The 27,494-nt window shown below is 39.9% G+C and overlaps 3 protein-coding genes across 4 annotated transcripts; 2 read left to right on the top strand and 1 right to left on the bottom strand.

The window, feature by feature from the left end:
- Window positions 1-330: 330 nt before the first annotated feature.
- p2rx2 (purinergic receptor P2X, ligand-gated ion channel, 2) lies at window positions 331-6,576 on the bottom strand. The gene is made up of 12 exons (XM_050051282.1): window positions 6,295-6,576; window positions 5,536-5,671; window positions 5,331-5,402; window positions 5,171-5,246; window positions 4,989-5,085; window positions 4,030-4,110; window positions 3,747-3,900; window positions 3,510-3,640; window positions 3,304-3,394; window positions 3,160-3,225; window positions 2,985-3,062; window positions 331-910 (listed from the first exon to the last, which is right to left on the bottom strand). The coding sequence occupies exons 1-12, from the start codon at window positions 6,459-6,461 to the stop codon at window positions 812-814; spliced, it is 1,248 nt and encodes a 415-aa protein (XP_049907239.1). The 5' UTR covers window positions 6,462-6,576; the 3' UTR covers window positions 331-811.
- A 523-nt stretch (window positions 6,577-7,099) lies between these two features.
- pes (pescadillo) lies at window positions 7,100-15,687 on the top strand. The gene is made up of 15 exons (XM_050051790.1): window positions 7,100-7,257; window positions 7,489-7,568; window positions 8,887-9,040; window positions 9,284-9,393; window positions 9,634-9,805; window positions 9,939-10,028; window positions 10,313-10,429; window positions 10,818-10,895; window positions 12,018-12,107; window positions 12,733-12,863; window positions 12,994-13,119; window positions 13,516-13,700; window positions 14,642-14,790; window positions 14,889-15,056; window positions 15,291-15,687. The coding sequence occupies exons 1-15, from the start codon at window positions 7,234-7,236 to the stop codon at window positions 15,363-15,365; spliced, it is 1,749 nt and encodes a 582-aa protein (XP_049907747.1). The 5' UTR covers window positions 7,100-7,233; the 3' UTR covers window positions 15,366-15,687.
- Window positions 15,688-18,665: 2,978 nt separating this feature from the next.
- On the top strand, window positions 18,666-26,065 carry gal3st1a (galactose-3-O-sulfotransferase 1a). 2 transcript variants are annotated; one of them, XM_050051126.1, is made up of 4 exons: window positions 18,666-19,042; window positions 20,701-20,767; window positions 22,075-22,225; window positions 22,762-26,065. In XM_050051126.1, exons 3-4 carry the CDS (start codon window positions 22,098-22,100, stop codon window positions 23,909-23,911), a joined length of 1,278 nt encoding a protein of 425 aa, XP_049907083.1. In that variant the 5' UTR covers window positions 18,666-19,042; window positions 20,701-20,767; window positions 22,075-22,097; the 3' UTR covers window positions 23,912-26,065. The 2 variants fall into 2 exon arrangements, with proteins under 2 accessions (XP_049907083.1, XP_049907082.1); XM_050051125.1 differs by lacking the exon at window positions 20,701-20,767.
- Window positions 26,066-27,494: the final 1,429 nt, after the last annotated feature.

The following is a 27,494-nucleotide window of genomic DNA, read 5'->3' as shown; positions in this document are numbered from 1 at the left end:
TCAGACGTTAATCTTAAATTATTTCTCACCACTGACATTTGTATTGCTCTCAGGCGTCCAGATGGATTCACACTTCCCCACAATCTTGTTAGAGAAACCCTTTTATGGGAAATGTCAGTGTTATTTGATTACTGCTCATCGCTCTCCCTGCTCGTCTGCTGACCGTTTCCTCCTCTATCTCTCGTTATGCTGAACACATCAGGAATAAAGACAGAGGAAAGGAATCAGAATATTTAGATTCTGCAAATATGACAGAGTTTTATGTTTGTAATAAAGCAGATTAATAAGAACAGAGGTCGATGTTCCGTGATACACTGATCTGTAAAAACTTAAGTTGATAGAAGACATTTATTGCACTGATTGTCTACAATACATTGATAGAAATGGGCAGAGTTTGCAATGTTTCTCATTATGTGTACTCAAATATTTTATTTTAGTTTCTTTTCATATTTAGAAAATAAACACATTTTCTGAGTGGTGTTACTGCAAGTCATGTCAAGTGAAAGAGAAACAATTAATTGCATTGCTGCACACAGTTGGGGTCCATCGAGGCTTGAGACGATATATGAAGCTGAATCCACTGCACAGGCTGAGACTTGAAGACAATCAGCTGTCCTTCAGAGGATGACCTCTGTCACTGGTTCTCTGTCAGTTTGTTCCCACTAACGACAGCATGGTGGGCGCAGGCAGCCCATAACTGAGTTGTTCAGACATCTGAGGAACCACTCAGAGTTTCTGTTGTTGCCACAGTCAGCTGACGGAGGAGAGTCCACACTCTTGGCCTGTGAGGACTGAGGCAACTGTGACGACATCACAGCGGGACACCATCTGACAGGTCTGAATGGTTTGAGCCGTAGCTGTGGATGTAGCTGAGCTCTGTGGGCATGGGCACCGTGGGCTCCTTGATGACCTGTAGAGGACAGATATCCTTCACTTAGTAAGCCAGCACGCCCAGGACGAGGTCCCTGAACCTGCTGCAGCTAAATGTAGTACAGCCAAGAATACTTTTACTATTTATCTCTGTGAAGCACACAAATACAGTACTCAATACTTGAGAATCCTGTCCTGCATTATCACTCCAGTAAAAACTCAGAGGCTATGTTTGTTTAGATGATACGTTCCTTAAATAAGCACATATGTTAAAACTTTATTTTTCCTTACATGGGCACCAAAACCATTTTTTGTTTGTTTGCTTGTTTGCTTTGTTTTGTTTTTTACTTTTAGTACTTTTAGTAGTATTTTATTTATTTACCAGTAACTACTATGATACTGGGTCACTATATTAGTGACTACTGTGAGAGATATAATAAAGGGATGAGTTACTGCATTGTCCAATGTAGCCTATAGTCCTTAATTCAGTTATTCAGGAAATGACCAAATGCCTCGATATTGATATTGTGACAATATTGTAGGGTTTACTATTGGTGCTTTCACAAAATATTTACCCAGTGATATTTTTTGATAGATCATCATCTGTGGATATAATGACTACACGGGTAAAGACAAATAGTAGAACAGCTAGAGCAGTCTGTTAAATTCAGAAATTACATCAATTTACTGCAATGCAGCCTTTAAAACCAGGAAAAGACAACACTTTCAATATTACAATATACATAATGTAATACGATATCTAGTCTCATAACATGATATCGATATCAGTATCGTAGCTGTTCCTAGGACTGTACTCTTCTGGACAGAGACGTCAGATGCTAGACCTGGAATCTGCCGGAGCTAATCTCCCAGCCCTGAGTGCTCCGATTACCACTGGCACCACTGTTGCCTTTGCTCCCCACATCTTTTCTATCTCCTCTTTCAGCCCTTGGTATTTTTCAAACTTCTCGTGTTCCTTCTTCCTGATGTTGCTGTCACTTGGGATTGCTGTCACCACTGACTACGTCTGTTGTTTGTTGATCAACACAATGACCGCTTGGTTAGCCATCACCAGTTTGTCAGTCTGGATCTAAAAGTCCCACAGGATCTTAGCTCGGTCATTCTCAACCACCTCAGGAGGTGTTTTCCATTCTGACCTTGGGACTTCCAGCCCATACTCAGTGCACATGTTCCTGTTCATTATGCCAAAGACTTATACAGAGAGACTTGCGTTTTTGATCAGCAATATCGTGTTATTTTGAGGGGGCTTTATGCATGCATAATATGCAATATTATTAGATTGGGGGGGGGCTTTGTGTGTTTATTATTAGAACGTTTCTTATTTTTGAAACATACATGTCCAATATTAAACGATATCATCTAATGAGACTAGATAGCATCTTAGATTATGAATATTGTAATACTGTAAGGTATAGATATAAATATAGATATATTACTGGGTAGTTTAATCTATAATATTACATCATTATTTATTAGTTGGTTATATTTTGTATTTTTAATCTGAGTCTTCAAAGTAACTAAAGCAGAAAAATAAATGTAATGGAGTAAAACATACAATATTTCACTCTGAGATGTAGTGAAGTAAAAGTATAAAGTAGCATAAAATGGAGGTACTCAAGTACAAGCACCTCAAACTTCTCTCAGTTTTATTGATAGCAGTATTTTGTCTCTACTTAATACTGGTTAGTAACAACTTCTAATATTTTTATTAAGTCATAATTTGTATTTAATCTGAGGGGAAAATGTTTTTAAGGGTAAATAAGATGCCAGAGTACATAAAAAAGCATCAAGATAGAGCTTGTTTATCAAATAATTTCCCAGGAGAGGATCCTCTCGGACCCCTCTACAGAGGACCAGGCTATGTACCCTACGTCCTCAAATTCTAGAAACACCCCTGTCAGTCAGATTACTTGGTGGTTCTGTGGTAACTACTATAAATCTGTATATCATGGTGCACAGAATTACATACTTAAATACATCTGTATGTATTCTTAAACATTGTTGAGAATCTTTGAAAATCATCTCATGACCTATTCTTTGTGAGATAAAACCTTTAATATTCACAATTTAACTATATAATGCCTTTCACTTACCTCATCAAACTTCCTCTCACTGTAGACTTCGTTCTTATCGATGAAAGTCAACATGATCCAGTCACAAATAATGGTGCACTAGAGGGGTGAAATGAAAAGAGAAAAAACACAGGTTGTGGTGCAAAGAGCCGTAGCTGTTAGATAATAAGAAAACAAATTAACGTTAAGTACTCACAATCCCAACTGAAGTCATAGCAGTCACTGTACTGATGATGGTTGGGATGGGACTGAATTTACCAGCCTGAAAGAAATGATAGCAAATAATATAATTACAGCCACAGTGAGCTAAAACTGTAGTGATGATGCAGTATCCACTTACATGCCCGTGAACTATGACATCCAGACGGATGCCGTAGGCCTTAATGAGTGTCCGGGACTCTTCCCCATCCTTACTGTAATATTTGGCAAACCTGGACAGTTACACAGAAGTCACAGGAGTTCACATTGGTAAAGTTACCACAAACCAAAGTGACAAACAGTTTGAAATACTGAACAGAAAAGACAGTGTAGGGTGTTGGAGCTTACCTGTAATAGTAACCAGAGCTGGCCTGGTCCTTTCGGAGATCAAGACGACGGAAGGAATATGTTGGTTTACAGTGAGAAGGATCCAGGTCCAGGTTACACTTCCAGTTGATGAAAACACCTATCACTCCTCCCTGAGCAAAAACAGCACTGTAAGCAATGCTACACTATCACAAAGCAGGTAATTTTAAACACATACATCTTTGAATATTATAGAGACAGTATGTGTTGTTTAATCACAGTCTTGCAGAGCTCAGTGAAGTTCTCCCTGGCTTGATCTGCGATGTAGCCCAGGTGGAAGTTTGGACAGTAGGGCTCCTTCTCCTCGTGATAATGACACTTATTGAGGTATTTGTGCATGTCACGCTTGTTTGAAGCATCTTTGATATTTCCCCTGCCAAAGACAAGGACAGGAAGTCTTCTGAATCTCTTCAGCTCTCTGGCTTCAGTGTGTGTATGTGTGTGTGTGTGTGTGTGTGTGTGTGTGTGTGTGTGTGTGTGTGAATGTGTGTGTGTACTCTACCTCAGCACTTTAAATCTGGGGAAGTGGATAGAGTTCCTGATGAACACCGTGAAATTGATGGCCTCCACTAACGCTGGTTCTCTGTTGAAGACACCAAATAATCAGAGTAATCATATTTCTTCCACCATCAGTTTGTTTACTTTCTAAAAAATGTTTTAAACTGATCTCAATATCCATCAGTGGGTCTAATTATAATTAATGATGGTGATTCCTAAACTTCTTTGTTTGTGATCCCTTAAAACAAAGCCGTGTCTGCTTGTGACCCCTCGTCATAGGTTGCATTTGGTGGTGATTTTTCAAGATTCAATAACATCCAGTACTCCTAAGCAGAGAGACTGGAAACAAGTTTGAGAAAAATATATACTTTTGATTAGCAGAATTATGTTTCTTCTAAATGTACTAGGCCTACTCTGTTGATTGTCTTGTGGCTCTTTGTTTGAGAACCAAAGGTTTATGGGAGCCTATTAATCTTTTTCTGATTTGTAATCACTATCATTTCAATTGTTGTCCAAAACAGTTTTCACAGTTTTACAATTATTTCCAGTCCTAAGGCTGCTGTGAAACTACGCCTACTTAGGGCAACAAAAAAAGTTAATCTTGGTTGGTACAATAGACGATCAAGAGAGGATGGCAGAAGAACTACTCGCACACCAATTCAACTGAGCTGGACAGCCACAAAAGATTCACAGGCTGAGATCAATGCCAAAAAAATGTAAATTTATTTTTTAATTTAAGATTGCTCAAAGTGTAAAAAATAATAATAAAAAATGATAAAAACAGCAGTAAATGTTTCAGTCCTTGACTATCCCTGATGATAGTCAAAGACTTTTGCACTTTGCACACTCTTCAAAGGCCAAGGTCTTAAACTTAACAGCTTCTGTCCTTTTCTTTTGGATTATCAAAAAAAAAAAATGTGACTTTGACCAACCAACTTGGAGATTATCCATCGTCTGCCTTACCGTACTGCAGCAAACTCCTCAATCGGACACCAGGATTCAATCTCACAGGTTTTGAAAGTGTAGTTGTAGTACTGAACACACTTTCCGGTCCTTCTGCCTGAAAGAAAGTGTTTCAAACAGATTCAGGCAAATACAGACCAACCAAGAGTGACTTAATATTTTGTGAGGAATGAAAACAGTACCATGGCCATCAAAGTCAACCTCTCCCTCGACACAGTCAGAGTGTTTCGTGCAGTTGGCTTTGGCAACGTTGAAATTCTGAAGTGAAATAAGACAGATTATGGCATTGTCTTTTCTTACTATTAGATGTTATTGTTGAGAAAGATTTCATTGACCTCTCACCTCAGCGCAGGTTCCGTGCTTCTGATCATAGGTAACATCTCGTCTCAATATTGTGCTTATTACATCACCACCCTGTAAGGAAAATGCCACAAAAATATTATTCATCAGCTGGCAGCATGGTATAATGATGCTTTCATCATTATTGATAATTATTACAGGAAGTCTGACTTCCTTGATAACATTGCAGCATTTGTTCTGGACTCACCTCTGAAGGTCGAGCATACTCCACTGTGTCCAAGATATGATCTCCATGATCTGCTGTGCCTTTCATGAGCGTGTATACTGAGCTCTCTGGACGAGTTTCACTCTCTTGGTAGGCTTTCTGGCTGATGAAGACGTACCTTTAGGATGATAGAACAACAGACAGATGCAATATCACATTTTCTGTCATGACGTCAATTTATATTGGAGGTATCAGATTACCCTGGATCTGCTCAGCCCTGTTTGCTGAAGCCACGAGAAGAAGAAAAAATGACGCAGTTAATCTATTAAACTCAAGACATCTATTCTAAGTAATTTTTAAGATTTGAAACAATAAGATGAATAATAAGATCAAATTGAAAGTCTGTGAAAACTGCTCTCCTTACATGTCTAATAATGGACTAAGAGACTCCAAAAAGACCTTTTTTTTCTTCTGTTTTTACATCAATTATGCTTTTGCTTCCATTTAATTTCAAAAGAGAGACATTTGCTTACCACAAAACTGCAGCTGATGGGAAACAGACTTTAAAGTCACAGTGCATTTTTTTTTTTATCCTTATGCACTTTTTTTTTACACACAAAAGCAAATTAGTGGCAAACAAACGAGTTAATAATTTACTGCAACACCTAAAAGAAGCATTAAAAGTAACACACAATACATCTGATCACATTTTTAGAAAAATCAAAATGGTGAATTTAGTGAAGCCTTTAATAGATTGTCCCCTTAAGCAAATACATGCAAGCACACAAAGATGAAGCTTACCAGATGAAATAGGTGATCACAAGGAACTGGACGCTTCTGTATATGACTCCAAGAGTCCTGTTTTTGACCACCATCACCTTAGGTGTCTCATAGTCCCAGAAAGAAAGAAAATACTCCTTTATAAAGTCACGTAGCCCCATGGTGAACGCATTCAATATTTCACACATTCTCTGAGAGGTCCTTTAGAAGTCTTATTTCTCTATGATTGTGACTCTCTGTATCTAGCTTTTTATTTCACTCACTGATTTTCTTTCTCACTCCCTGCTCATGTCCAGCTCCGGTCTGCATCTCTCTCAAGCATCCCTGATGCCCACCAGAGAGAGGCAGAGGAGAAGGGGGTGGGGTTGTGGTTGAGTCATGCATTTTATTTCAGTGCAATTTATTCTGTTGAGTGTACAGCTGATAGTGGTGTTTGTTGATCACAATCTGAATAACGTGCTTGCAGTTCTGCGAATTAACTTATTTTGTAGACATTGTAAAACCTTTACCTCTGTCTTTTTTAATGGATGAAAATATTGTATGACATTGTTCCCTGCCTTTTCTACATTGTTTTAAAATTGCAACAAAAAATGAATTTATTTTCGAGGAATGTGTGCAAACAAACTAAATGTATATGCTGTTGATACACATGCCAAGTCAAACTTAATGAGACACAAAAAGCTGGTGTGCGTGTGAATTAATATGCAACAGCTTAAACAGCAAAAGCGCAACAGTATGTGTGTGCGCGTGTTTTGCTTTGGTTTCTATACAGGCGGATAAACAGCCGACCCCTCTTCTGGGTCCTAGCTACTGCTTGCACCGCCTCCTCCGCGCATGTCAAACAACACGTGCATCGGCTGCGGGTTTTGGCACAGACTGCTGTGTCCGTCTGCTAACTGCTAATTTTGTTGATAATTACATTTACCTAAACTTGTGTGGAGGGTCACTTATCATTTGTAAATGGGAGGTCTTCAGAAGAAAAAGGTAAGAGTTGACGTTGAGCTAATGTCACGCTTAGACACTTTAATTCCCATAGCAACCTGGCTAGCTAAGTTAGCTAGCTAACGCAGCTAGCTGAAGTTTGTTTTTCTGAAGCAGTAGATTCTGTTGGGTGCAAATGAGCGTTTTAGGCCAAAGCATCCACTTTACCCGAGCATGATTAAATGTTATATGCCTTGTGGGAATTTAATGTGACCGTCTCACCTTGTTTTCCAGTTTGAGAGGGGCTCTGCCACCAACTACATCACCAGAAACAAAGCTCGCAAGAAGTTGCAGCTGAGCCTCCCGGACTTCAGGTAACCTAACGATTGTACTATGGTTGCGCGGTATGGATACAAACTTGTATAAAGGTGTATGTGATGTTAAGTTGTTATGCATTCACCTGCCACTTTTTTTGCTGAGCATTGTATAACGTTACATGACTGCAAGAGTTCTGCTTTACATCTTACCTTTTATGAAGGTTATAATAACAAACAGAGGTGTTGATTCATTGTGATGCCGCTAATACATTGTATTGCATTATACTGAGAGATGGTTATACTGTTTTGTCCATCCCATTTAGATCAATATATTAGAAACACCTGTCAATTTAACGCAATACAAGTCAGCAGAACCCCAAATGGCCAAAAGTTAAAGGCAAATCAAGGCAAGTTTATTTTATAGCACATTTCGGCAGAAATACCCAACACGCATTATAAAAGGACATTTAAATGCAGTTAAAATGGAATTAAAATTAGGAAATAAAAACAAACAGAAAAAGCAGGTATATAATATAAGAATAAAAGTAACAATGCAGTGTAAGGAATGACTAAATGAATAAAAGTAACAATGCAGTGTAAGGAATGACTAAATATTTGATTTAATAAAAGGCAGCAGCAAACAGAAAAGTCTTCAGCCTTGACTTTGAGTTGCAGCAGACTTGTCGTTTTCTGGGAGTTTGTTTCAGATATATGGTGCATGAAAAACTAAACACTGTTTCCCCATATTTAGTCTTGACTCTGGGGACACGAAGCAGACCTGTCACAGATGACCTGAGAGGTCTCGATTGTTCATAAAGTAGCAGAAGGTCAAATGTATTTTGGCCCTAAACCATTTAGTGCTTTATAAACCAACAGTAATATTTTGAAATCAGTCCTCTGAGACAGCCAGTTTAAAAACCTCAGAAGTGAAGTAATGTGGTCCACTTTCTTTGGCTAAGTAAGGACTTGAGCAGCAGCGTTCTGAATCAGCTGCAGGGAAACACCGTTACAGTAGTCAAGTATTAGTCTGAAATATTGACAAACACATATCTCAGTGTTACTGACCCTAAAATGGTGTGTTCAAATTGCCTGTTTTATTTGTTTGTTTGACATAGAGAAAAGCATCAGATCCTCACATTTCAGCCAGTGTTTAGATTTGTTAAATATTGACTTAATGGCTAATACGTCCTAAAAATTGTCAGCCCTTACTTATCTATCATTAAACACTCAGCACATGATATACATCACAACACCTCACCCTACTCCTAAGCAAATAAAATTATTAAGAATCAGTTCCATATCAGGATGCCTGACTGGTAAGATGCATCCAAACATGTCACTAACAAATAATTCCTCATCTCTCTCTCATTTTCAGGCGACTGTGCATCCTTAAAGGCATCTACCCTCATGAGCCCAAGCACAAGAAGAAGGTGAACAAGGGCTCTACCGCCCCGAGGACCTTCTACCTGCTCAAAGACATCCGCTTTCTGCTGCACGAGCCAATCGTTGGCAAGTTCAGAGACTACAAGGTATCACAGGCATTTAGAGTTCAGCAGCATTATATGAACATAAGCAGGAGTTTATTTAGAAAAGGATTTCTGTTGTGACTAAATGACACCCTCGCATAAAAAGAAAGTACATGATTTTCTAAAGTTTTGCCTTGTGTAAACGCAATTTGTTGTTTCTCTGGGGACATTTTCTACAGTAATGGTATTAAATGTGATCATTGTCTTACTGTCTTTTTTTTTCTTCTTTCTTTTTAATCATAACAGATATTTGTACGCAAACTTAAGAAGGCTTACGGAAAAACAGAATGGTCTGCTGTGGAGAGACTGAAAGAGAACAAGCCGACCTACAAATTGGACCACATCATCAAAGAAAGGTGGGACCGTGTTATTCTCTACGCTCAACATAGGAGGGCAATGTTGAGCTTAACTGGTGTTAATTCAAATCAGAGTGCATCAGCAGAAACGACTTTTCTGTTTGTAATGAAAAGAAGCATATGGACAGATTTTAAGAGCTTTTAAAATACTAATGAACTACTTTTTAGTGTGCTTTTTTGTGGAAGATAAAACATATTTTTTAGGTTTTTGCCTCACTTGTGCTTCTGTTTTTTTGACAGGTACCCCTCCTTCATTGATGCTCTCCGTGATATCGACGATGCCCTCTGTATGTGCTTCCTCTTCTCCACCTTCGCCCGAACAGGAAAATGCCACGTTCAGACGATCCAGCTGTGCAGACGCCTCACTGTGGAGTGGATGAACTTTGTGATCGCATCTCGTGCTCTCAGAAAGGTGCCACTTTACATTGCAGAGCAACCATCTTTATTTGTTTGACATAAGTATAATGTTGGAGGGTATAGTGATATATCTTGAGTTCATTGACCTGTGCTATGTAATGAACTTAACACTTGTCTGTTCTTGACAGGTTTTCATCTCCATCAAGGGAATATATTACCAAGCTGAGGTGATGGGACAGCTCATTACATGGCTGGTGCCATATCAGTTCTCCCATGATGTAAGTGAATGATGAAATGCAGTCCACAGTGATTATGCTGACAATAAGCAGTGACTTAATAAATACAGGATTATACTGAAAGTTGACACAGCTGTCAGCAGGCAGTTTTGGCTGATGGAGTGAAATTACTCTTTTGTGTAAGTGGGGGGTGTAAAAAGTAGTTCACTGACTGCCCCGAGGTGTTTGTGTGCTACAGGGATAAGAAATTATGATTAATGTTTGCACTCATGTTTATTGATTTTACTACTTGGACTTCTTTAAACTTTGTCTTTTTTACTTTTTAGCACCCAACAGATGTCGACTACAGAGTAATGGCAACTTTCACAGAGATGTACACCACTCTACTGGGGTTCATAAACTTTAGGCTCTACCATTCCCTCAACCTGCTCTACCCACCAAAGGTACCTCTGACTTGATATTTATCACAAAGGCTTTTCTCTATATACTGTATGTATGTATGTATGTATGTATTACTTTTAAAGCCATATTCATCTGACAGTTGATTGTGAGTGGTCAGTAGAGATGAAATTTATATTGCAAAAATCTTTTTTTTTATACTCAAAAATGAATTCAAAGTTCACATTGATTCAAATGGCTATATTGTATTTTAGACTTTCCAGAAATATTCTCCATCTAAAATCTCTCATTGTGACGGATTTCAGTAAGATTCAACTTGTGATAAAATGGAGTTTTAAACAGTTTTGCTGCATGATTACAATGAGGATTAATTGCTATTTGGTCACCTGATAGCAAACCTGTACCGTGTTAATGTCATCCTTCTTTTTGCAGCTGGACGTTCAAGCAGAGTCAGGGCTGAAGGAAGAGAATGAGGAAGACTATGCCATGGACTCAGAAAGCTATTTAGAGGTGAGCCTCTTTATCTTGAACCATTTTTTGGGGGGTTCTGTGTGAAATTTTGAGCATTTAAGTTGTCTGGACACGGTTCACGTAGGTGGCTCAGCTAGCAGCTAATGGTGCTAACTCCATAAACAGTACTTAACAGCAGCAACAGTGCTGACAGAGCTAACTGTGTTAACTAGACGGTGGGCACTACAGTTCTGCGACAACGCTGTCCTGTTATCAGCAGTAACTACGTATGAGCGCAGTGCAAAGCGGTGGCAATGAGCTAGCCGATGGGATACATACATGCACGCACAGCTGGACTGGTTTTCCACCACAAACCACAGACACACTTGGACTAAAACACACACAGAAGTAGCATGACTTCATTCTCTGCTCGGGACGTCATGACTCCACTATATATTTACATAAACAGTGGTTTGCTGCTATATTAATGTTTTGAATGCCGCATTCAGAATCTTTAAAGGATCCGTTTAACTACTCTTACGTCTAGACAATGTAGTGTGCACACAACATAATGAGGCTGCTGAATGAGGGAGGCATCCACAGTACACAGAAACAGTTCACAAACATATTGAAGTGCCAGGTACAGGTAAAAGCAGTACATCTGAAGTAATCATAATATTATATTACCTGCCAAACCTAAATATGATGCATCATGATGATGTGGCCTCATTAAAATAAATAAGCATTGTTTTTTGTGCAGTGGAAATGTCCGTTGAACATCCATTGTATTTCCAGTGACATCTAGTGGTTTGATTCTGTTCTTGTGCAAGATAGGACATCCATAGAACCTGATCCAAAGCATTGTGTCCGCATACAAAAAGCCATTGTTAGATGTATTTTTCTACATTGCTGTTAACTATGCATTAAATAACTCCTTTCAGTTTTCCCACTTTTAATTTGAAGTGATGATGAGATATTAATATGGAGGGTACCACACATCCTTCTATCCCTCTGGACATTATCAAACCATTATGTAAACTTGTGATACTACAAACTATGTTGTTTCTTAAACTGAATTTGCACTCTTTTTTATCTGGTTTTCACAGCAATAATGAGTGGGTGCCCATGTAAATAACAAAATTAGGGATTGTTGTTCTAACCTCATGGTTTTTGGTTGTGCAGAAACTGTCAGCTCTGAGTGCCAGTCTGGCACGTGTGGTTTCCACAGCAGAGGAGGAGGAGGCTCAGCTGGACCAGTTTCCCGTTGAAGGGGTAAGAAAACCAGTTCACAAAGTATGATTTGCTTATCCGTTTTATCTGTTTTGAATATGCAGAGAATAAAACATTGGCATCATTGTAATGATACTGAGAAATTTCATCAGAACATGCAGAAAAACAAGAGCTGATAAGCTAATTGGTCTCCGAAGGTGGAGGTGACAGTTCACATATCTGTCAGAGGAGTCGAATCTTTAAGAGGTGTGAGACTGGGGATTACACCTTTTTGCTTGGTTGCTAACAACGAGAGGTTTCTCACATTGGAAAGGTTTTTTGTGCCTAGCTGGTTTCTCAATTAGTGGCCCCTTTCAACCACAGGGTCTCCCCAGGAACCCAGAAACCGTTTCTCAGAACTCAAAAACTTTACCTGCATTTCAACAGCATGAGTCCATACTCCACTTCCCAACAGACCAGAAAAAATGATGGAGTTTGCAGTGCTGATCTTCTTTTGTGGGTCAGACGCAACCCTTTAAAACTGCAGCAACTTGTGTTAATCATTATTTCAGACATTTTGCAACAGTGAATTTAAAGAACTTCTCAGTGACAAACCAAAACAGTGGCTTTTTAATCCTCCAACATTTACAAAAATATCTACAAATGTTTTCCTATGTTTTTTCTGCAGGAGGACATGGAAAACATGGAGGCCAGGGAAAGGGAACAGAAACAACAAGAGGCTCAGAAAAAGCTTTTTGAGGGGCTCAAGTTCTTCCTCAACAGAGAGGTGCCCCGGGAGTCGCTGGCTTTTGTCATCAGGTGGGTGGGAGCTGCTGCAGTGAAACTCGCAGGACATTTTTACAGTGAGAAATAAATAAACCATCAGAATAGACCTCAGACTGCTTCAAAGCCCCTTATCTATGTGTTGTGTGTTGCTGCTACCTTCCAGGTGTTTTGGCGGTCAGGTGGCCTGGGACAAGTCTGTGTGTATCGGCAGCACGTATGAGGTGACAGATGAGACCATAACGCATCAAATTGTTGACAGACCCAACATAGACAAACAGTACATCAACAGGTAGGAATGTTTGACATTTTCTCGATTTTCCAAACATGTCGAGCACATCACATCTTTTTATACAATTGATTAGATTAAGGGTATATTTCTGAATCCTAAATACAGGAAGTCTGCTGATTAATTGTGCTCCTCTCTCCTTGTACATTATCATATCCCCTACAATGCCCCCTTTCAGAGTCGTCTTTCCGCTCTCTTTCCTCAAAGCAACCCTGTTCTTCATCGTGTTTGACAGACCCTGTCCTCTTTATTTATCCCACTCTGCATTTTCAAAGGGTCACGTTACTTCCATCATGCCTGCCAACTCCCTCATATTTTTTTATAGTGGAGAGGAAACATTTTCACCATGCATAACAATGAGATATGTACTGTTTTACTATGATACTATTTGCTTTTTAGGTACTACATCCAGCCCCAGTGGGTGTATGATTGCGTGAATGCCAAAATCCTTCTCCCTGTGGAGGACTACTTCCTTGGAGTGACTTTGCCCCCCCATCTCTCTCCCTTCGTTGAGGAGAAGGACGGAGACTACGTGCCGCCCGAAAAACTAAAGATCATGGCCTTACAACGAGGAGAAAAGCCTGGTACGAACATCTCGTTTTTCATACGATACTTATAAAAATTTTATACCATTTTGTTGTTTTACAACAGTAAATCACGGTGATTATATTTGTGATGTGTATTTAGCCTACATGAAGCTTTCTGCAGTAATTGGTGTTACCAATGTTATACGATGTGTCGGCATACACTGATTACATTAATTGCCCACTGCCTTCTCTCTCGTTTTGCTTTTTTGAATCAATGCTTAGTCAGACGATTGATGTCACAGCACAGAGCAGCAGGTCAGATTTTCCTTTCATGCAATGAAAGTGGGGAGAGTTGACCAACTAGACGATGGCACACGATTTGGTGTCAGTGAAAAGCAAAAGCCCATATCTGGCAGTATTTCATGGGTACTCCTTCTTGTTCCAGTGCTCCTTGCAATAATTTATGTTTTGTATATGTACACATTGCATTTCTAAGGACTACTTCTTAACATAAGTCAACCCATGTTTCGCCAGTTAAATATTTTTAATGTGAAGCTGCAGCTGTAGGAAGTGTTGGGTTTGCATTAGCAGTAACTAAAGATAGCGTTACATTTAGCATCATTACAAATTTCTTCTTGTAAAATGTGCTGTGTAGTCAGGAAAATTTCCTCACCATGGCATCCCCAGCCTTCTATCATTGGTTACACCGTGATTACACACACAGATGATGTGACTTCTAAGGACAATTGGCTGCACCAATGATATATTATGTGCATCATATTAGGTTAACACATGTGATATCAGTTATGTTGTGTATATTTTATATTTTTGTAACATTTATAGAGATTTGATACATTATTATTGGTGATTGGTCAGAGTCAGAAATCTTTTTTGATATTCATTGTGAGTAGATGTTGTAAAAAAACTGAGCCTTAATAGTGCACATGATAATTCAGAGACCATGGACATATTATTTACATATTTTATTTCCATCATAGCCCAAGAAGAGGAGCAAGAGGATGAGGAGGGTGAGGATGAAGAGGAGGAAGATGACGACGAAGAAGAAGAGGAGGAGGAAGAAGATGATGATGAAGAGGCAGAGGAGAAGAATCTGAAAAAGATGGAAGAACAAAGATCCCAGGGCAAGGTAAGAGACATTTGATCCCCTTTCCTTATCATCTGTGACCTTCCTGTTTTTACAGACTAATGGAGCCTTTCATCAACTCCTCTCTCTCCTCCTTTTAGTCTCTGCCGGTCAAAGTGACGCCTGGGAAAGTGAAAGTAGAAAACGCAGCACGCTTGGAGCAGGAGGAGAAGGCAGAGGAGAAGCGTCTGGCCATCATGATGATGAAGAAAAAGGAAAAGTACCTCTACGACAAGATCATGTTCGGAAAGAAGAGAAAAGTCAGAGAGGTATGTTCATTCTCTTATTGATTTTAGTACGGATTCACATGAAGATCAGACTGTTTGTGCAGATAACATTCTTACATTTTTAACAATGGATCCTTTATTGTCAGTATCGGACATCTTATCTTGTTTAACAGTATTCTATAGCTGCTGTGTGTAGAGTACATTCAAGCCCAGTGATGACCCCCAGAGTTCACTGACCTCTAAAATGCCTCAACTACCTTCATTCTCCTTTTACAGGCGAACAAGCTGACTGCCAAGAGGAAGGCCCACGATGATGCTGAAAAATTAAAGAAGAAAAAGGCCAAAAAATGATTCAACTAATGATGTATTTGTCACACTGACTTTATGTATTTAAGGTAGAGTGTATTACAGGTTGATGTGTCATGAAACCTGTAAGTGCATTGGAGAGCTCTGTGAGTGAGTTACATGCACCATAGCGGTGCATCAACCTCTGCATAACTTCAAGCTGAAATGCAGGATGTGACGTAGGCTAATTGTGTAATTATTGATGTAAAATTGACTGTTTGCCTTTGTTGTTTGTATGAACTATTCTACATTACACAAAATAATTCATCCATTTATTTTAAAGTCTGTACTTGAAACGGTATTATAAAGTAAAAACACAAAGTATTAAGCCTGTTTCTTGTGATCTTGCAACAATAATCAAATCTTACTTTTGCTTAGCTACTGTATATTTCTTCAAACTGCACCACTGGGCGGCATAGTCAAGGACTAGATATGCTACAAGCACGCAGTTAAGCCCTGTTTCCACCAAGTAGTACGGTACAGTTCAGTTTGGTACACTTTTTTTTCCCCATTTTCACAGTGAAAAGTCTTGGATTGTACCAATAGTACCATTCCTAACCATCCCCATTTTTGGTCCCCTCTCTGTTGGGGTACCTAGCACACAGATCTGGTACTAAAAGGTGGAGCTGTGAACACTGCAGTCCATAGATTGGTCAACAGCAGACGGTCACTCTGCTCTGAGTTGAGGCTGGTTTTGAGGCTCATGTAACCACTGTTCATATTCCGAAGAGTTTATGAGTAAACTGTAACTACAAAATGAAAGGTTGTCTTGCTGCCTCTCGCAGCAGCTGCAGTCGTGGTAAAAAAATAACTTAATTCACTGGGTGACAGGTGGAAAGTTTACTTGTAAATGTCAACGCATGACGTGAAAATGTGAATCAATCAACACACTTTAAATATTTCACATGACAACTTTGACCATTATTTGAAGTATTTATATGACATATTTTTATAATGGGTGGATCTTCAAGCACTTACATATATTAATTTCGGCTGGGTTATGTAAACTGCGTATATCCTCATCCTCACTCAGAGGAAAAAAACAGCATTGTGGAGCGTCTTTCCTGTGGGCTAAGGCAACACTAAACCCCTGAGCTTCACTTAGAAGGACTAAATGCACAAAACCGCTATTTTTAAATATCCCATGGAGAGACTCTCACTGCAGCCTTTCCTATTTTGTTCTGAAAAAATGCTGGCGTGCAACCCTGTTCTATGGAAAATAAACAAGATAAAGACTCACTGGTAATGAGGAAATGCAGTGAGTGCTGGAGGAGCAGTGAGTGACAACAACCCAGCCCACATTTTAGGGTATTGTTTGCAGTGGAAACGTTAGGGTCTAGGTACCATGTCTGAAGGGTACCATTGGTTCCAAAGGTACTATACTGAAAAGTATTTGATGGAAATGGGGCTTTGGTCTTAAAGTAGCAAATGAGTTACCCTCGGGTTTCTGCACGTGTGTGTGAATCAGAAGAGACACTCTAGCAGTGAGAACTGCAGATTGCAACCAGCTGAAACTTCTCCCATGTGCCAATCATGAAACCGGATTAGAATTCTTTCAATGTTCTTTGTTAAGGAGGTTTTTACTGGGAGCCAGATTATCCACAGAGGTCTCTTCCTCCTCAAAAGAACCACACCTGGTGATTTAAACCTGTAAAAACACTGAATAAACCATTTTCACGTTATAATCTGTATTGTGGGGTGTTGGTAGCGTAGTGGATAGTTCCAGCGCCCCATGTATAGAGGCATTGCCTCACTGCAGCGGTCGTGGGTTCAAGTCCAGCCTGCGACCTTTGGCTGTGTGTCAGTCCCCGCTCTCTCTCTCTGTCTCCCCATTTCACACACTGTCCTATCCATTAAAGGCAAATTCCCACAAAAATAATCTTTAAAAAAAAAACATCTGTATTGTTAGGCACATCATGAAGGTGCTCCTAACTGATAGATGATGTTAAACGCAGATGGGCCGGTCTAGAGCCATTGTTTGGTTTGTCTGTTCTGGGGTACTGAAAAAACATAGCAGTGTACCGGAGTGGACTTCATAGATGAGAACCCCCTTTATGTGAAGATAATAGTGGCTTGTTCTAAGGTAATGAAAATACAATGCTTATTTTCAGGATATTATGCACTAAAGACAACATACTCAATGCATTCCATTACTGCCAGTATAACCTCCTCTAAATCCCACACACTGGGCCTTTAAAATACACGATGTCCCATGAGACCCAAGAGTCCACAACTGCAGTGGGCAGGGGCTGAGGTCACTGTGCTGTCGGTGGGTCGTCTTGAGTGATTTGTCCACACATGGGCAGTGGGTGTTGATGACGAAGGACCACAAGCCCCTCTGCCCTCTGGAGATGCTGCTGTGATCTTGGTGGGCCAAAGGCCAGGCCAGTCATGCCCCGCTCTCCTCAATCTCCCCATTCAGTTTGTGACACTCCCTGCCCCCTCTCACCCTGATCTGCATTCCACGCATGCCCGCCCAGTCCGGGTCTCAGCCTGGCACTCTGGGTGCCTGCAGGCAAAGGCTCGTCCAGCTCAACAAAAGCAGCAGTGTCATGCCTGAGCGGGACGAGTGTGGGATGAGCAGCACGAATCCTGTGCGCCCAGTGTGGAGAGAGGTCTCACAAGCACTGTAATAGATGAGGCGTTATGACCACATATTGCTACGTCCTGCCTAGCAGAGCCAAATAGACTTGTTACTCGTGGTTGAATGCTCATCTCATTCTCTATTGAAATGTCTGTGCTGTCCTGGACAAGAGATTGTATTGAGAGTGGCACTTTCCAAAGCATAAGACACCGTGTGTACTGTAAATTGCACTTAAAATATTGATAGCATGTAACGCATAAATTGCAGAAAAAGATTCCTGAGGGGGCAAAAGTTCTTTATAAATGAAGACATGCAATTTCAAGCATATACAGTGTTGTCGCGTGTCAGTTCAGGCTGTGTAGAATGCACAGTTTGTGTAGATAATTGTCTAATCTGGTTTTAATAAGTGTCCTGTGTACATTCCTCCTATAGCATGTGTAGACATAGCTGGCTCAATAAACATTTCAAACAATACAGACACAAAGTGGTCTTGATCAAGTGGTACAAACAGAGCCTTTGTGCTTTCTGCATTTGTTCTTTTTATGCTGTTTTCCACCCCACCTATCAGCTTGCAGCTCAGACTCCAGTGTCTACACTCAATAGCCCTCTGTATGGAGACACAGAGTAGGGACTATACAGCCTCTCTCCTCCCTCCCTTTCTCCCTCCCCTCCTTTTTTTTTTACACTCACTGACAAGTGCACGTCCCCTGACAGAGACCCTGACGTCACAGGTGGCAAGATGAGCCTCCCTGCAGAGCTTTATTCAGCGAGATCAGTTTTTGGAATTGAAAGTTGAGGGGGGGGAGGCGGCAGGTGGCCCGAGGCATCAGGTGTGCATCCAGAGAGGCAGGGAGAAAGAGGAGAAGAGGAGCAGGCAGCAACCAGATGAATGAGCTCCATAGCACTGGGCATGTGATAAGGGGAGCGCGGGACTGTGCTGGGTCTATAACAGTATGTGTATGTCAAGATCAGGCATAAGAGCGGCTGCAGGAGGGATATCAGCTTTTATTAGCTACCTGGAACTGGATGCAAAGGAAGATGGCAATGCAGCTGGACGAGAAACACTTTCAATAGTTTCTCTTTGGATTTATGCATGAGGGTAAGAGATCTTTCTCCAGTCTTTTGTTTGAATTAAACCTTATCTTCAAACCTATTTTGTGCTTTATAATATTGATAATGGCCTTTATCATTCAGAAAAACAAGAATACACTTACCAACACTTCAGCTATGTAATCACATGAAATGCAGACAATGAAAACTGTTGAACATAATCCCAAATTTACTCTTTATGTTTACTCTTTAAACAATATTGCTCTTGACCTGGAGTACCTATTGTCCCAGAACATTAAATAAATCTGTGGGTGGGGTGTGCAGCCATACAAAGCTCTGGGTAAATGTTGACTGTACAATTTCCTGTAGGAATTTTTAATGCTAAATAGGTGAGAGAACATTTCAAGATACTTGATAAAGTTCTGAAATACCTCCTACAGGGAAACACATTAAGGTTACATGGCACTTTGTGGGGGATAACTTAAGCAAACAATGATACACGGATATCAAAATTTACACTGCCATTTATTTGTCCAATTGTATCTCAGGTTTGAAGGTTATTGCAGGCATATCCTTGAAGCAGGGGTGAAAATAATGTTGCTTAAAATCCACTACATTTGCAGGCCGAACTGTTCCACCTGAAACTAGCCTTGTCCTCAAATGTTTCCCAACAGAGTGGCTTCTGATGGCGGAGAGAAAGAGCTCTCACATGCCTCCATAATAGCCCCTTCATGGAGTCGGGACAAAGAGCAGAAATAGCCCTTTTAGCTGTGTTTGGAGAATAATGTTTGTGCAATGCTTGTATGATAAGACTGAACCTAAAATCTACAGTTCATAAGACCAAGGTGCACACAGTACCTCAAAGCTAGAGGCTTAAGACGTCCACCTCCAGCCATGACCCAAAGCTGGAACGAATCCAAAAATGAATAATAAATGACACACTGGACACCAAATAACGGACACCACACTTAAGACTAGGGTGGGATGACGTCTGGATGTCTGGTTAAAACGGCTGTCATAGTTACAATCAACATGAATTCATGTAAACTCTGGTGTGATTCACAAACATGATCAAGGACAAAAGTCAATGACAGACAAGGAGGGGAAATGCCATAAACACCATCACCATCAGGTGGTGGGCACTCAGCTCCAAACACAGACTGACAAAGAAATTCAAGAAAACCTTGCACAGGGTTTAATTTGAATTCTCTATCTTCCCCATTATTCATCTCACGACCACTCAGATTTATCCGGTGACCCTTTGGAGGGCCCCAACCCCCAGTTTGGGACCCACTGGACTAAACTACTGATCTGTAGTATTTAAAACTAGCTCCACCTCCAGCAGCCAAAGCAGTAATAATATATACAGTAAGTCACAGCGGCTATTTTACTGCAGGAGGAGCGACGTTTTTGTATTGCAGTATTTTTATTTTATTTTATTTTATTTTATTTTATTTTTATTTGATAGGGACAAATCCTGCATACATAGAGAACTGCACAATAATTATTCAATAAAATATATCAAAGCATTTATAAAGACTGCCAAATGTTAAACCTAATCCCCATTAATATTTATCTATATTATTCTGAAGGCACAAATTGATGGAACCAAGCTTGCATTTTATAGAAATCAGATTTTATGATTTCACAAATAAATTGATTGATTGACTGACTGATTGATTTTCATGTGGTGCTTTTATTTAAAAGGATCTGAATACTCCTTCCACCACTGGCTGTACCTTATAACAAGTCCTCCAACCTGAACAACAAATAGGTAACAAAGATCACAGTGATCATGATCCTCTCATGGTGAGAGCAGCTCTGAATGTGTTTCTGCTTGTAGAAAATCAACTGAGCTACTAGAAAAATAAAGAATGAAAAAATTATTACATGTGAAACGATTTCAAACCAAATATTTACATACCTGATAAAAAAATTAATACTGATAAATTCTTAACTCAGCAATAAAAGCTGAAAACAGCTTTGCCCTACATATCTTAACAACAGTGCACCTCCTCGGACTCTGCTCTGTATTAGGGTCACATTCGGTCACATAATGCTACAAATTCCAGGTGGTCAGTGTCATTTTGTTACCTGTGCAGCTGAGTCAGCAGGTGGCTCGTCTTACGGCAGTCAGCAGGGGGGAATGCAATATCACTTTCCGCAGCAATGCATTATTTATTTTATGGGGCAGCTGAGGAATATAGGGTTGGTCATTCCAAGTGGCGAGTATGTCATGTTGTAGTTCACCATAGAATTGTGTACCCAGTGTTTAACATGTTCATGAAGTGAACAGCCAAGTGAGATGAGGCGAACTGTGATTCTATGTGATGTCTGTGCTAGGTGAGTGTCTGTGTGTGTGTGTGTGTGTGTGTGTGTGTGTGTGTGTGTGTGTGTGTGGGTGAATATTCATGAGAACCTTGAATTATGGTTCATCTAATTACAGTAATGTAGGTCTACTGTATAACAGAATACTTAAATCACCATATAGTTAAAATGACACCTCACTGTTATATTACGTTACATTTTAGGCAGTTGTATTGAACTGCTTTCTTACCTCCACCAAGGAGTTCATGTTTTTGGTTTTGTTTGCCTGCCAGCAGGATTACGAAAAACTACTGCCCCAATTTTCACGGAAGCATGGGCTTCATGAGAACCCATTCAGTTTAGGAGCAGACCCGAATCATGAGGCAGATACACAAATTACTTTTCACGTTTATAGTGACACAGGGCATTTGGCCTTGGCAGAGGTCTGTGCTCTCCGAGTGCCCTTCTAGTATTTTAATAGTGTTCATGTTATTGTGTCCACTCCAGCAGAAACCAGAGAACAAAGATTGTAATCTGTAGGGGTACTTTACACTTTAATTTATTTCCAAGTCACTATCTGAATAAATCATTCAAAGTGGTGTCATTGTTTCCCCAAAGCTTTGCCTCTTAATAGCAGAGAACATTCAAGACTGATTCAAAACAGACACAACGTAATACAAAGAGGTTTCCTTGTGCCTGTCTTTAAAATAACACAAATGTTAGCTTGTAGAAAATGTTTCCCGTGATGATGAGATGATATTCTGTGTTTTTAAGGTAATCCTTGATTCTGCTGGACCATGGCTGTCAAGCAAGGGAGGCAGTGGAGGTCCATGTGCAAAGGCCTGGTCCTGGGTACCCTCCTAACCAGCTGCATGATCCTGCTTTACTGCCTCTCCACTCCACAGATCCACCTCAGTCTGCCTGAGTAAGAGTCACTACACTGACATCCATTCTGTAGAAAACATGATGATAAACATTTTCCCTCAGCAATTACTGTATTTTGAGCCAAAATGTTTACTTCGTGAACAGATTATGAGACAATGACCCAGAGGCACAGATATGCAAAGGGCACCACCACATAGTGTTTCTGTTTTTGTATCTTTTTTGGTCATTTTGTGTCCCCTTGTGGTTGTTTTGCCCATTTTTGTAGTTATTGTGTGTGTCTTTGCAGTTCCTTTGCTTCTCTATGGTCTTTTTCTGTCTCTTCCTGGTTAGTATGTGTTAATTTGAGTGACACTTTGCAGGTGAGGGCTGGGAGAGGGTCCCTGATACTTCAGGCCTGTGGGCTTGTGCTCACTAGGGCCGCTCAGTAATCACTCAGTTGATCAACAAACAAATAATAATATCAAACATTTTTTGGGCTCCAGCGTCTCATATTTGATGATTTGCTGCTTTTCTTTATTTTGTGTGAGAGTACATTTCATAAGCACATTTATCACTTGATTGTTTTCCTCTCTGTAGGGTTCCAGTGCCTTACTCCTGTGCCCACCGTCCATCCCAGCTCCACCCAAGATCAACCACAAACAGCTCACAACAAACCCACGGCCAGACCTGCACTCCTAAAGTGGACGTCATGTTCATGAAGACACACAAAACGGCCAGCAGCACCTTCCTCAACATCCTTTTCCGCTTTGGGGAGAAGCACCGGCTCAAATTTGCCTTCCCTGACAGCAGAAACGACTTCTTCTATCCGTCCCCTTTCCAGCGCTCCCAGGTTAAAGACTACAGACCTGGAATGTGCTTCAACATTATCTGTAATCACATGCGCTTCAATGCACCTGAGGTGGCCAAGTTACTACCAATGGACACTTCCTATATCACTATTCTGCGAGACCCTGCAGAGCTTTTTGAGTCATCCTTCCATTACTTTGGCCGCCTGGTGCCTTTTACTTGGAAGATACCAGGTGATGACAAGCTGACTGAGTTTTTACGTGACCCCCATAACTACTTTGATCCAGAGGGCTTCAACTCTTTCTACCTCAAGAATCTGCTGTTCTTTGACTTTGGACAGGACAACACTCTGGAGCTGGATGACCCGCGGGTAGAAGAGGGAATCAGATTTATCACTGACCGCTTTCAGCTGGTCATGTTGGTGGAGTACTTTGAAGAATCACTCATCCTACTTAAGGATGCCCTCTGCTGGGAGATGGACGACGTGCTTTTCTTCAAGCTCAACGCCCGTAAGGGATCCACTGTGTCCAAACTCACCACTGAGCTGAGAGCAAGGGCTCTTGAGTGGAACGCTATTGACTGGAAGCTGTACCAGCATTTCAACCAGACTTTTTGGAAGAAAGTAGATGCATATGGACGACAGCGTATGGCTGAGGATGTGGCAGAGCTTAGGAGAAGGAACGCAGAGATGGCATCCATCTGTATCGAGGGGGGAAGAGCTGTCGAAGCTGGCAGCATCCAAGAGACAGCCATGCAGCCCTGGCAACCCATTGGAGAGAAGTCCATCATGGGCTATAACCTGAAGAAGAACGTGGACAAGGTGCATCGGAAGTTGTGCCGAAAGATGTTGATGCCGGAGCTTCAGTACTTAACAGAACTTGGTGTTAACCTGTGGATCACCAGGCTGTGGGGCCATGTCCGAGATATCATTAACTGGTGACTAGACATGTGAACAAGAGGGGCCAATTCAACAAAGACTGTATTAGAAAAAGAGGAATCTGACCGTGTGGCTGAGTGAAAGAGTGAAAGGTTAAAGGTTTCTGTCACATTTCAATCTTATGGCCTGTCTCATTTTGTTGAAATGTCTCCACGTTGACTTGATTGTGCGCTGTAATGTATCTGATGGGTGCTTGATTTAAAAAAAAAAAAATACTGTAGACCTCACAATCTACAAATACTGAACCAGTTTACTACATGCAGATAAGACCTAGTATTGTTCTCTATGTTTGTTAGTCAATTTTCAATAATGTAAATATTCCACTCTCAAATGTGAGCTTGTTGTAATGGAGATGAGTGAACAATGAAGTTCACAACAAGTTTCATAAGCCCTTTAATGGTTGCCTGGGTCATGACCATTGAATCCGTCCACTCCATTGAGTCTGAGTTGACTAATTCGTCTGGCATTGTGGCATGAAACAGCGGTTTCTTGGTTAAAATAAATGAATTACCAATGTGGCCGTGGGGGGACTCAGTTAGCCAATCAGCGCCATGGGCAGGACTAACATTATCTGGCGTTGTCAAGCATTGCAGAGGAACAAATGAGAAGTAACAATGACAATGGTGAGCACTAAAGACAAGATAGATGCTGCTACTGCTAATATCGCCCAACATCATAGTTTGCTTTACTTTGCTCTGCAGATGCGCTGGTCTTTAGTGATTGGTTAAGGAATATCGAATCCCCCCCCTCACCCACGGAAATCAGTTTGAGTGGATGCAATGTCAGACTGAAGATGAAAATGGAGTGAAATGAGTTGACAATGCTGTCTGATATCAGACAACTTAAATGGAATAAAGACAAAACTGTTGCCATCCCTGCCAATTTTTTTAGGTTGTTGAGCACATGGAAAGAACGGTTCTTCACGTTGAGCTAAATATTGTTAAAACTCTTTGTTGTTCATCCCCTTTAAGTGGAAACATTTAAGTTCTAAGAGACTGAGAGCCCGGTGCTAAAGCACAGATGTGAAAAAAAGCGAATGTCAGTACAGTATTACATCCCTCTTTACTGTCTGTATGGAGGACAAAATCAGCCATAATTTAAAAAAAAAAAAAAAAAGGGTGAGCAAATACAGACTTTTCCAGTGACAGACATTTTCATGTCATAACAGGGAAAGCATGTGCGCAACTAGTAACATTAACATTTGCTCGTAAATCAATTGGAACCATTGTTATTGTTACTAATTACACCTTTGCTTTTGCTGCAGCGACGTGTGAAAATGTCTGTCATGTAAAAGGTCTGATAAATACTATGCAAAAAAATCTATAAATCAAAACCGAGTACAGCCCTATGCAATCAAGATAAAAAACAGTTTTTGCATTCATTTACTATTCTTATACGTTTTCATAGCACAGTATATGGTTTATTATGTGTTGAGTTATTTTGCTGCATTATATAACATTTTCACTTCTTCGGGGCATTTTGCAGTTGTAGCCAGTTCTCCTCTTTCTCCTGATATCACAATGTTAATCCTAAAAGCATTTGCCCTTAGCTACTAGATGCAGGTACATTGATGATGCAATGGGCCTTTGTTTGCATAGTGAGCCAAAAGAAAATTCATTGTCAGTTGAGTAAAGTGAATCCTTTCTAAAAAGGCATTATGACAATGACTAACAGTGTTGAACACCACTTACATGTGTTTACACAGCCTCGTAAATTAAATGAAGAAATACCTAGATGTTTTTCCTGTCAATGCACTGTATTACTCATTTATTTCTTAATTTATGTTCATATACATTATATAAACCATTCAATTGCTATTCTGTTGCTAGGTTAACAGCTTTGATCTGTGTTTACTTACTGTCAGCCACTGCATTAACAAACATACCAACAGGGACCAATTAAGTATGTTTACGTTGTCAGGTTTAAACACAACGTATGTATTCTGTGCTTCTGTTCATTTAATATTTTGTTTATTGTGTTTTGTATTTAACATGGATTCGGTTATGTATTCATTTATCTGTAAATTACAGATTTTGTCCTCCATACACCTCTTATTCTTAGCAGTTTTCTAAGAGTATATGATAATCTTTTTATCCTCAAAATAAAGTGAAAATTACATGTAATATTGCATGTATTAAATGTTCTGTCTGATTCATAAAATTGACTGCTTCCTCTCTATCTGTGACTGTGTCATCATTAATACTGTCTGGCAAGATTGTTCTTGGTTTATTGTGTGTAAATGTATATGACATCCCAACATCTTTGAATATGTTGAAAATATCTCACAGAAAATATGGACCAAAATAAACCACCAGTTCTCAAGTAAGTAAACCACTGTTGGCTGGGGCCACTGGGAATAAACAAACATAACAGGGTTGTCTTATAAAATTAGTTTGAGATGCAGATAAGACACCGAACTGGCAAAGACAGATTAATGAATCAGCAAAACAAAACATAAAAAAGCCCAAGGAGGATTATTTTTTATTAAAAACTGTATAATCACAACAATTAACCACTGCTTGGATACAGGGATATACTATTCCATATTCTTTTATTACATTATTTACTGTTATTTCTGATTCTGATTCTGTTATATCAATATGACAGGTGGGCCTGTTCACTGAGCAACTTCTCTAAAAGGTTGGTAGAATTTTAGGGGACAAACTGGGATTCAGTGTTACAGGATTATGTGGCTGGCTTGATGAGCCAAGTCATTCATACAGTAAAAATACCAAGAAGATATGTGCAGAAGATGGCCATACAGCAGCAATGAAGTTCTATGAAGGTCTGAAAATAGCTTTTTTTCTGCAGCCGACACTTTGACTTGTCATAATAGACAAAAAGCAAAGGCGTTATTAAAAACATTATTATGGTTTTGTTCTATTCCCATGTCCCAGTAAGCCATGACAGTCTCCGCCATCATTAATCCATCTTTAATTTTCATCGTTAGTTTTAGTATTTACATCTTGGCTCTTCCTTTTGTGACAGGTCACAATGTCTTTTGTAAAAAAGGCAAATGGTGCTTCGTACCAATAAATGTGCTTCCTCCCTGCAGTTTAGTTTGTTAGGCCTTTTCACAGCAGACATTTTGACTTGTCATACTGCAAGAGGAAGAGCAAATGTGGCACTAATAATGTTAGCGATGGCTACATTATTTTATTATTTATGAAGTCAACTCACTAAGACAGCATGCACTTAATTGCATGCAGACATTAGTAATGTTATGAATTACACCTTTGCTCCTGGTGCAAAGCCCAACCTGATTCTACAAAGGTTCACATATCTCCCAGATGTGTGCTCATACATCAAGATATAAGTCTGTCACACACACACACACACACACACACACACACACATGAATTGTATGCTTTGTCCCTGAATGAAAAGCTGATCAGAAGATAGGTTACAATATATATTCCAAAAATAGAATATTCAAGAGTCTATTACTTGTAACTAATGCCGTTATCAGTGGTTAATAAATTACAGTTACCTGGTAGTGCTTCACAGAGGAGTTATATGATATTATTAAGAATGACATTTGGGCAAAATCCCTCTGGCTAGACCAAAAGCCATGCAATAGTAGCCT

This window comes from Epinephelus moara, chromosome 8 (assembly GCF_006386435.1).
Source record: "Epinephelus moara isolate mb chromosome 8, YSFRI_EMoa_1.0, whole genome shotgun sequence".
In the NCBI taxonomy this organism is placed as follows: Eukaryota; Metazoa; Chordata; class Actinopteri; order Perciformes; family Serranidae; genus Epinephelus; species Epinephelus moara.
Note: the sequence above shows the minus strand (reverse complement) of the source record. Positions and strands in the feature narration are given on the sequence as shown.

What these genes read in the sequence shown, in the direction of transcription:
- p2rx2 (XM_050051282.1), bottom strand. Translation starts at nt 6,461, where the DNA reads ATGTGTGAAATATTGAATGCGTTCACCATGGGGCTACGTGACTTTATA. An exon ending in AGCTCTGGTTACTATTACAG is followed by an intron (nt 3,395 to 3,509) that starts GTAAGCTCCAAC and finishes GTAACTGTCCAG; the next exon opens with GTTTGCCAAATATTACAGTA. An exon ending in GTGAGAGGAAGTTTGATGAG is followed by an intron (nt 911 to 2,984) that starts GTAAGTGAAAGG and finishes TGTCCTCTACAG; the next exon opens with GTCATCAAGGAGCCCACGGT.
- pes (XM_050051790.1), top strand. Translation starts at nt 7,234, where the DNA reads ATGGGAGGTCTTCAGAAGAAAAAG. An exon ending in ACCTGCTCTACCCACCAAAG is followed by an intron (nt 10,430 to 10,817) that starts GTACCTCTGACT and finishes TTCTTTTTGCAG; the next exon opens with CTGGACGTTCAAGCAGAGTC. An exon ending in ACCAGTTTCCCGTTGAAGGG is followed by an intron (nt 12,108 to 12,732) that starts GTAAGAAAACCA and finishes TTTTTTCTGCAG; the next exon opens with GAGGACATGGAAAACATGGA.
- gal3st1a (XM_050051125.1), top strand. Translation starts at nt 22,098, where the DNA reads ATGGCTGTCAAGCAAGGGAGGCAGTGGAGGTCCATGTGCAAAGGCCTG. An exon ending in ATCCACCTCAGTCTGCCTGA is followed by an intron (nt 22,226 to 22,761) that starts GTAAGAGTCACT and finishes TCCTCTCTGTAG; the next exon opens with GGTTCCAGTGCCTTACTCCT.